General features: G+C 43.7%; 1 protein-coding gene across 1 annotated transcript; it reads right to left on the reverse strand.

Moving 5' to 3' along the window:
* Nucleotides 1–786: 786 nt before the first annotated feature.
* Nucleotides 787–10,051, reverse strand: NUP88 (nucleoporin 88kDa). Its single transcript, XM_010185534.1, has 16 exons — nt 9,891–10,051; nt 9,307–9,432; nt 9,002–9,088; nt 8,218–8,394; nt 6,972–7,155; nt 6,411–6,561; nt 5,790–5,888; nt 5,549–5,639; nt 4,506–4,607; nt 3,633–3,791; nt 3,100–3,225; nt 2,462–2,527; nt 2,174–2,254; nt 1,741–1,867; nt 1,246–1,364; nt 787–850 (listed from the first exon to the last, which is right to left on the reverse strand). The coding sequence occupies exons 1-16, from the start codon at nt 9,962–9,964 to the stop codon at nt 787–789; spliced, it is 1,833 nt and encodes a 610-aa protein (XP_010183836.1). The 5' UTR covers nt 9,965–10,051.
* Between the last annotated feature and the right edge of the window lie 252 nt (nt 10,052–10,303).

Here is a 10,303-nt window from a genome sequence, read left to right on the forward strand (position 1 = left end):
TCCTCTCCCTACAGCTTTACTTTGGCACCTCTTACTGTGCCACTTTTGTAGCAGTGCAGTACTACTTTTCAAAACTGAGCTTGACCATGTCACCTTTTCTAAGGGGCAGGGGACAATTATTTATTGTCCACTACAGTTTGTCTACAGCAGATAAATAATTGGCCTTTTAATGTCAATATGGACTCCAGAGCCATCTTTTGATAAAGGCAGACTGAGTGTTTGGAAGCTAATACTGCATTCCAGTGAACCGAGCCATTAGTGTCCTGTGCAATTGTGGATGTAGAATTCTGCTGTCTACAGGATTCAAGTGTAACCATTTGTTAACTGTATTGAAGGTGTGTCCTTGATGAAGAAAGTGTTCCAAATTAAAAAAAGCTGCTGAAGTGTGTGCGCTTCTTTGGTCTTTCTACTCAGCCTTGTGCCACTGGCCTCCCCGGCAGTAACCATGCCAAGGACCAAGGGTAGGAGAAGTCTCCCAGAGTAACCCCAGGCAGCTTTCTGAAGGAAGCAGCAATTCCCACACTACTGAGCTAGCTGTAAGTATCACACTAACGTGCTTGGTATGAAATTCCCCGCTGCACCATCTTCTTCCCAGGAGAAAAACAAAAAAAATCCATAGCGTGTAAGGAGTCTTATCAAAAGTATTTTATTTCACAGTCCATCTTTACAAAATAATAAGTAAAAGGCATATTATTCAACATACAAATGGTAAATGTACAAGAGGAAATACCAGAGAAAATGAGAGCTCGCCCAGCCTTGCGGTGTAGGTTTCTCATCATGGACACATTAGAAGTTCACATGGCTTCTGATGTCATTGATCTGTTTTACCATTTCCCTTATGTGTTCTCCCCTTCAAGAAAAAGAAATTCACATCACAAGGCTGTTTAAGTCATCTTTGCTGGAGACTAATCAGGAAGGGAAATGCCTCATATGATAGAAGCAGAGAATGGGAGCACTGTTGCAAATCATTTTGTTAATTAGAGGCTGGATACAGACTGCCAAAAGATCCTCAGGCAAAAAGCAGACTTAAAGCAGATTTAGTTTAATAGCAGCATAAGATGGCCAGCACTGCTGTCACGAGTTGGCACACTTTATGCTTCAGGCCCTTTCAACAAGCTCCAGCTGGAGCATCAGTCAGCCCCTCAAGCAGCCCAGAGGTTAAATGGTACCCTCGAAACTGGAACGGAATTGCTTAAGTAAGGGCCAGGGCTTGAGTTCTACAGGAGGATCCAAGCATTAACTTACTCTTCTTTCAGGATGGTTTGGATGCACTTGCTCTGGTAGGCACTGAGGGTGATGCTGGGTTTTCGGGGCCTGGTACCCTTTTCCATCTTCTTCTGCTGGTATTCCTTTTTCATTTTAACCTAGAAGTCACATACAAAAAAAAAAGACCCCAGTCAGTGTTGGTACTGCTGCCAAAGTGAAAGCCAGTTATAGTTACAAACTGGTGTGTCATACTGTAATGAATTCAGATGCTTTTTCTGGGTTAAAATCTGCTTGCTTTTGCACATTTCTTCCCACAAAGAGAAGAGAACACTAGTGCTAAGACTGAGGAAGGTGTGTAGACTTTCTCAGGGTTTATACTGGCTTGCAGAGGTTCTGTCTGAATTACTAGGATGAGATGATGTTGCTAATTTAACAGAAGTACAAAGCCACTCTATTGGAAGGACTCTGTTCTGTCAGCACCGTCGCTGGGTGTGAGGGAGTTGGTGTCACCAGCCAGATGATTCGTTACCTCACCTGTCTGATGGCATTGCTCAAGTGCTGCAGCTGGTCATGTATTGCCTGCAGTTCTTTCTTCATATCTTTTTCACTGTCTGACAGAACAGGAAGCTGGAAGTGGAAACTCCGAAGTACCTTCTTCATCCTTCAGGTACAAAGCAAGAAATTGCTGAATTAACTTACCTACTAGAGCAGCTAAGACACCAGCAGTCGTGCTCTGTCACTCTTCCTAAGGCTCAGGGCTCAAGACTTTACATTCCTCTTTCCACTACTCTCACATAGCATTTCTGAGCAGCAAGCTGACTCAGCCTAGACCTAAAGCAGTTCTGAAAAATCACCACTGAGCCCCAGCAAAGAGAATTTCAGAAGCCCAGTCTTTTGACAGAGCGGGCAGGAAGTGCCACTCCAGTTCAGCAAGTGAGCTGTGATGAAACGTGTAGTTTGCACTCACCTGTTCATAATATCTTCTTGCTTCTCTTTGGCTTCCTCATACTTGTCAGCCAAGCGCTCAGCCATTTCCCGCAAACTTTTCCTTTATGCAAGTGAGAAATGTTTGTTTACTTTAGATTTACATGCAAAGCAGTCTGTGTGGAAACAGCACAAGGAGTCTGAAAAGGCAAGCTGGAGCAGGGAGTCAACCTACGGCTGGAAATGCATTTGCTTCCCATGCGTTTCTTAGAGGACAAAGGTCTGTCATTCCTGAGATCTGACTCAATAAAAGCAGACAGATTATACTCACCTTTCCTCTCGATAGTAATTAAGATCTTCCAGCTGTTTCTTTTTCTGGCCCCACAGCAGCTTCACTCTTAAAATAAATAAAAATAAAGTCAAACCACCCACAACAGCAACCCAGTTCCACCATGATTTAGACTGCACATAAAATATGACAGAAGTGATTAATGCTCGTGGGAGTATGAAGAGCCAGACACTGAGAAATGGGCAGTGGCGAGAACAAACTCTTCTACTTAGCACTAACTTTATAGTATAACTAAAATTTGAAGAAGCAGAGACTTTATTTAATGCCATTTTCCTTTTAGCAGCACTGTCGGGATTATTGCTGAGGTCAAAGGATTTTCTGTTGCCCAGCGGCACACGCAGACTGACAACAGCAAAAAAAAGAAGTAATTTACGTGTGTACGTGTACTTTTTTTCCCTTTCCCCTCTGAGCCACTACAGAGATCCAGTGTTACGCTCACCTCTGCTTTCCCCAGTAACTCAGGTTCCAGTTCCAGCACTCCACTAGCCTTACATGAGGACACTTTACTCATTTACAAGGGGTAGTTCAGCAGAAGAGTACTGGGTGTTTAGTGCTGTTGTTTCACAGAGACAGTTGTTCAGCAGTTAGTTATGAGTTTGGGGGTTTTGTTTTCCCCTTACCGTTGCTGAATTTCCTCTTTTGCCAGATCCTGTTTCAGTATATATTCCTCTCTGAAAACCTGTGTGGCTCTGCTAAGAAGCTGAAGGCATTCTTCAGGCGGAGGAGCAGAATCTTTAGCAGCAGACCTGCAGAATGCATGAGATGTGGTTTTGCAATCTTACTTTAGGCTAAACCTCTTACAGTACACCTATGGGAAGGGCTCTGGGGGCCTTAGTTACAGAAGTGAGGGACTATAATTAAATTTCTTTGCTATAAATAATTTGTCTTATATGAGGAAATCCCAAGGTATCTTAAGGTACTCAAAAGCAGGGCTGAGCACCCTAATCAGCTGTGGTCAGCCCTGCTGTGAGCTGTTCCTCCGCCCATCCTGCACAGTTACTTGATTTGATGGCATCCCTCTACAGCCAGAGGCCCACGGGGGCTGCAGGGGCTGTGTCCAAGCTAATGCACTGTTCAATTGGGAGCTGATGAACACACAGCATTCCTGAGAGTCATCCCTCTTCAGGTCCCCCAGGAAAAGGTATTTTCTTACTTCAGAACCAAGGGATTGGCGGAACTGCGCTGCAGGATACTTCGGATATGCTTCTCAAATGAATGCTGTGACTCAGCCAGGATACGGAGAGGGGAAACAGCAACATCTTTGTCTTCTCTGGTACACAGCAGGGGAGGGGATGCAGGATGGATTGTGCTTCTACCAAACATCAAATTGGAGAACACAGTTCAAACCAGAAAAATTTAAACTACGTCAGTTTAAATGGTAGTTAAGACAAATTGGGGAATTAACGTATTACGGCAGTTAAGTCAGAAGTGTTCCAAGAGAAAATATTTGAATTATGTGGTAAATCCAGCTCTAGACAAGGCTGGCAGAGCTCACATCCCTCCATCTTTGTTTGGCAACAGCTGAAATGAGCAAGAATCATAAATACCTTTTACGTACGAAGAAGGTTCCATAACAAGGCAAGCAAGCCCTCAGACTGACCTGCTTTCCAGAGCAGCCTAAACCAACTAACAACCCATTCTTTTTTTTCCCCTTTTCTGCAAGCATAACCTTGGTGCCCATTCAGAATCTCTACACTGCTGTCTATAAACTGATTTCTGATTTGCAGATTCCTTCATTTAAAAAAGTTAAGAAAAACAACCCAACAATAATGTCAAGAACCTTTTGAAGCAATGCTTGTCCTAATACTCATTAAAAATTATATAAATTAATTATAACTCCTACAAACCCCTTATCAGTAATACATAACTACTGTCACACTGCTTAAGACGACAGACTTCACTGTGTGTCTTAAGAGGTGCAGAAGTCTGGGGTGAAAGAATCAAAAGAAGAATAATTAAAAAACTATAGCCTGAGAGCCTTTCCATGCAACAGTCACAGATTTCAAATGAATTAAGAGCCATGTACAGGAGAGGCCTTGTAATACACTCGTAGGTGTTTGTGATGCAGATCATTGTGGGCCCCAGGATGTCAGACACGATCCAAAATCCTCTGATTGGAGCAGGCTGCCTGAAGGAAAGCAAACATGAGAATTGCCCAGTTAAAAAAAAAAGTTCTTTGTTCCTGGAGCTGTTATGAAAGTTCACTCTTTGGGAAAAGCTCTTGCTGTAGCAATCAGCCTAAGCCAGGCACCTTTCACTAAATGGAGAACCACGCCCTGCAATGAGTCCTGCGAAATAAACTGTTCTCAGACCACACCATGCGACTGGCAGGCAGAGGTACCAGAGCAATCTCGCCCATCCCAGGAGAGGGAGCACTGGAGCTTCACCATGAAACAGAAGCTGCTGTCACCCAGGAAATGTCACCCACTTCTAGTGCAAGGCACAGACCTCCCCAGGAGAGCACACAGGTGCTCTGCATCCCACCTCTGTACCAAATGCCCTCTCCCCAGGTAACTACTAACACCAGTGGCGACTCGCCAGCTCTGCTAGCTTAGATGAGTGAACTATTAATAAACTTTTTTCATTATGTCTAATTTATAGCCTTCTATAGAAATTAGTAAGCCTTAGGAAACTGAGAAAATAAAACAGATAGATAGATACTACATAGCCCAGAAAAAATGATGCTTCTTAAGCCTAAGGTACCTCAGGAACTTCCCCCTCCACTCCCCAAAGTCAGATACTCTTTCACAGCATTGCCGGATCTTTAACAAGTGAGTAAGAGGAACACATCAGCATTCAAGACTTGGCTAAATAAAGCCAAGAGCTGTCCTGGGTCAGGTAAATGGACATGAACATTTCTGCTGGTTTGATGGATGATTTTCAGATGTAACACAGGAGTTTCGCTTCCCTAACTCTGCATTAAGAATCCTGATGCACAAATTGCTTATTCGTATTATTTGAATTCTGTAGTATTTTTAATGGCAAGAATGCAGCAAAAGAGGACAAATCATAAATATTTCCATAGCAACTCACTGATTTGGAAGCAACAGAAAGGGTTTGGGTTTTTACCTGCATGGCAGTGGTTTCGTACAAAGAATATGTTCAACAAAGCACTTCTGTTCTGCTCCCAACTCTTGTAAACTGTCTTTGTCTTCTTCATCTACAAAGAGATTTGTCACATGCACGAGATCCACTTTGCAGGGCCAGGGAGTCTCAGTATTACTCACATCCACCACTTTGTTATTAGTAAAACTTAAGTGTTCAGAGAGAAATCTCTTTCCTCTGCATGCAGTGGAGTCTCATCACTCACCTGACCCAAGGAATTTGTGCAGTTTATTGATCCATGTCAGCCCCACGCTGTGGACACCAGCTTCGTGTGTGCAGTGGTACCGAGAGGGACATTTCGGATCTGAAATTTAAACAGCAAATGTAGAAGGCACTGAACTGAGAAAAACTCAACTTTCAAACCTGGATCGTTGAACAACTGTATCAACTTATTGTCCACTCAGCATTACCATCTTGTCACAAGCACTAACTTGTCCCATCCATTAGAGTTCTGCATAAAAATAAATTATGCATCAAATGCCTCCAACAGTTTCTCCTACCCAACCTTCAGCTACATCAGACCAATAATTGGATCCAAGTTCTTCAGGGTCACCAGCATCACAGCACTTGCTTGATGTTGGTCATCACAGATGCAACAACTTCTGCTTTATAATCCACAGCTGAAAGAACTAGTATTATGTGACCAGATGTAACCTAAACACTAAAGCACCTCCCAGGCTTGCTCCTTCCACAGCTTGACTGAAGACATCAGGCAAAGCCTTGTTCCAGTATCACTCTTTGACACTAATGAACGTTTGTAAATAGCGCAATCCTAATGTCATGAAATAAAGCAAGGAAAAGCCAGCAGCCTGAACGACAGCCCTACCTCGATGCAATCTGATCGGGCAAGAGAAATCAGACTCCAAAGGCTCCTCTTCATCTCCTGATGCCAGTTTCAGTGCAAGTTCCAGCTCAACACATTCGAACACATACAAGGAAGGAATAAGATCAGATCTTGGGTCCCATGACTTTTCTGACTGTAAAAAGCATTGAATTCTTCTGTCAAACAGAATTTAAATAGAAATGCCAACACAAATAACATGAAGAAAGAGTTACATAATAAAAACGAGTATTAATTGTTAGAGAAAGTAGTTCAAGTCTCTTTTCTTTTTTCACTTTCTCTCAGAAACATGGTTTCTTCTTGGAAGATCCTCTTTAAAATAGTTCATAGCAAGTTTGAGGAAAAAATTATATACCCACAGGATACACAGAACTGACCATGTAAAATAAAATCACCAGAGAATAGGAAGAAGGCTTACTACCTCACTATAAACAGAATGCTGCTTTGGCACGTGACATTCACTTCCAGGCAGCCTGCCACCTAGCAGCCAGGAACTTTGACTAAAGAAACAAAAATACGTACAGAATAAAAACTAAGATAAGGTACCTGCTCATCATCCTCTTCTCCATCCAGCACCACACAGTGATAAAGCATTCCTGACTCCGTAGCAATCACCAGGATGTTGGGAACACAAGGCAGGCAAAGGACAGCACAGGCGTCGTAGCCATAGTTATCCTCCGCCGCAGGGTGCATGGGCAGCGGGCCAAGCAGCTTGCCCAGATTTCCAGTGCTGGAATAAAGAAGATGCGTTCATGACACAAGGTGTGGAAGGAAAGTTCCCCATGGTTGCAAGTGGCAGCTTGTTGGACAATAACTACAAATTAAGACAATTAAAAAAAACCCAGACCCAAATGGTTTGAAGTTCTGCTTAATTTCCATGAGATAGCAGCAACCCAGACTTCTGCAGACAAGGAGGCCACACTACACCTGCTTGGTGGAGACCTTGCAAAAGAAATTTGAGCTCAGGAATAAGATTTCATGCTTTGAAAGCAACCAGGCCACATTTCAACAAGTTCAAGAGGAAACATTTTCATACAAGAACAGAAAGCCCTCATGGAAAGCTCAAGTTAATCATCACTTAATTGTCATCTTGTGTAATAAAGCACTTTACCAGCAGCGTTCTGTGGCATTTCTCGAGGTCTGTCTTTTGAAAGACTAAGTCCATTTCATTGCCTATGGACAGGATCTGCTCAATGCTGCATCATTTCCCATGCAGAGGCAGACAACACTGCTTCTGACCTAAATACCACACACTAATACTCAGTTATGCTAGAACTTGTAAGTTTTCCACTATATTCTCAGTTTTCTGAAAAGATTTTTTTCTTGTATCCTGTTTCTATTCTTGACCTTTCATTATGGAGCATGCCTCCAAACCCTCCATGATCTAAAAATATTTCTTTTCCTAAGATGTCACTGGCTCTTTCAGCCTCACCCAAAGCTAAAAATATCTGTTCTGTGAAGGCTCCAAAATACTCCTAAAAAACAGCCTTAGACCCACTGATCTTTCAACAGTCCAGTGTCTTCGTTTCATATTTCTGATTTTAAACAGTGGACAGTGGATTCTCAGCAGTGCATACTGTACCCTTAACGTCTGGATGAAAAAGGATGACACACTATTCTTGGATTTCAGTCTGTAAGCACTGCCACAGAGAGAGAAACCAGGCTGCAATACCGTAAAACTCAGCCCAGCCTCCATTACGGAGACCCAGCCATTGGGAGATGGCTTCTCCAACCCTAATGATGTACAAACATGCAAGCGCCCCATGAAACCCTAGGACAAATGCGATCCTACCTCTGCAGTAGGTTGATATACATGAGGAACGTCTCTCCATTTTCATACAAGATATAAAGCGGGTAAGCCAACACTTCTTCACTCGCTCGCTGGCCAAGAACGTTCACTGGCACCGACACTAGCGGGCCAAAGTCAAATGCCACCGCAGTCTCTCCCAGTGATGCTGTGTAGGCTCTCCTAGGACAAGTCAGAGCAAGACCTAAAGTCAGCCGCGATGGTGAGGACATGCATGTTTCACTGGGTCCATCTTTGTGCTGACAAATTACTGCTGAACACCATCAGTCCTTTCAGATACACTATTTTCAGCAGCAAAAGCATGCAAGTAACGTTCTTCCTATGGCACCTCATTTCTGCAATACATCCACCAGCCAGCCTAGCTTTACAGGACAGAAGAGGGCGTACTGGTATTTCCTGTGTAGTGCTGCAGCCTGTGACTTGACTAGCAAAGACCCTCAAGTTTTTCCTTTCCAACTAGGCCAAAAAGGAAATTTAAAACTTATCTATTTTCTGCATTCCACACTCAGACAGCCCTTCTTAACCCTGTATTAATGTGCATTTCTCAAATGACCACTCTGACAAACACTTGACTGTAGAGGTTTGTTACCACTTGGTTTTAGAAGGATGGGGAGGGAAAAAAAGTGCAGTCACTGTGGTAGGAAGAAGTCCATGAAAAAAATCACATCAGATTTTCAGGTAGATTTATCACTTATTCATTAAAAACACAACTGAGAATACAAAGCCTACTCTGTCAAAAGCATTTCAAAATACAAAAAGCCAGACAAACCCTTTTTTGATTGTAAAAGTTTCCTCCTCAGTGTTTGAAAGAGCAATCACTTTGATGGGTGTCTGTGGTACCTTCAGACTGTAAAACCTAGAGGAAAGAAACAGCAGCAGTGTTCATTCAGCTAGCAGTGCTGCACATGTCCCTGCCGATGCAGGAACACCCAATGGTGTCAGGCTAAAGTTTCTCCCATCCTATTTTCTACTGGTAATCCCAGTATGAATTGCAGGACACAAATACCAAGCACAAAATCAGACTGGCTACAACAGAACAAAGTACTTAGATAATGACCTACAAAGAGGTTTTACCTTATAGTGTTATCTGAAGTCAAGAGTATGATATGGGGCTCTGAAGTCCCACAGGGATACCAGGCAGCATGCTTTAACATCAGAGACGTGGAGCTTGTGAAGAACCTTTCCGCAATAGGAATAGTGCTGAAATACAGAGCAGAAACATGCACTGTCAAAAGAAACACAGAAATTACTTCTAAAGTGAAGCAGGGGCAAGAGGAGCTAGAAACCCAATTAAAAGGTTTCAAAGCCAGTAGCTGTACTATTTTTAAAGTTGGAGGAACAGCTTTAACTTGAAGCCCTTTGTTACCTCCATCTAGATATGTGCTTTTAGATACCACTGCTAAAAGACCCCAGAAAGGCAAGAGAAGACTACAGAGGAGGACTCTGCTCCTCAGCCATTGCAACAAGTTCAGAAGGTCATTGATTTGGGTCACTTGGCAGCCAGCATGTCCCTGAGCCAAAACAACTTCATTTGTGATTGTCCCAACGCCCCTGATACAACCAATGCCTTCTGCGTCTGTGTGGCCTCAGGAGAGAAGATGCTGTGGAGGAAGGACAGCAGGACAGGGAGGCCGCTGACCGCCTGAGGTTTCACCCACCTACAGTTCACCGTGGATTTCCCACCTTCAAACTCCGAGTTCCTCCCCCAGCGTTTAGGCAGCTCCAGCACCATGAGCCCCTTCGTACCGATGAGCGCCACATGATGCTGTGTGGGGCTTAACAGTGTCTGATAGACTTCAAAAAGGGGCGGGTTTATGCAGAGGAGGGTCTGCAAATGCAAATACAGCAGTTAAGTATGGAAGTACGGCGTACTTTCACTTGGACCAGCGATTTATACAACAGCTACACGGCACAGAACGAGGCAAAGCTTGCTCCGGCCGCGGCCAGCACAGAGCCAGCGCGTTTCACGGAGGAAAGCCCCCTCGACAGACGGCTGCAGGGCAACCTCCCGGCCGAGGCCTTCAAGAACCGGTCCCCCTCCCCATAACGGCCCCCCTCAACCTCTCATAAC

The sequence above is a fragment of the Mesitornis unicolor genome, unplaced genomic scaffold (genome assembly GCF_000695765.1).
Source record: "Mesitornis unicolor isolate BGI_N332 unplaced genomic scaffold, ASM69576v1 scaffold17655, whole genome shotgun sequence".
Taxonomy (NCBI): domain Eukaryota; kingdom Metazoa; phylum Chordata; class Aves; order Mesitornithiformes; family Mesitornithidae; genus Mesitornis; species Mesitornis unicolor.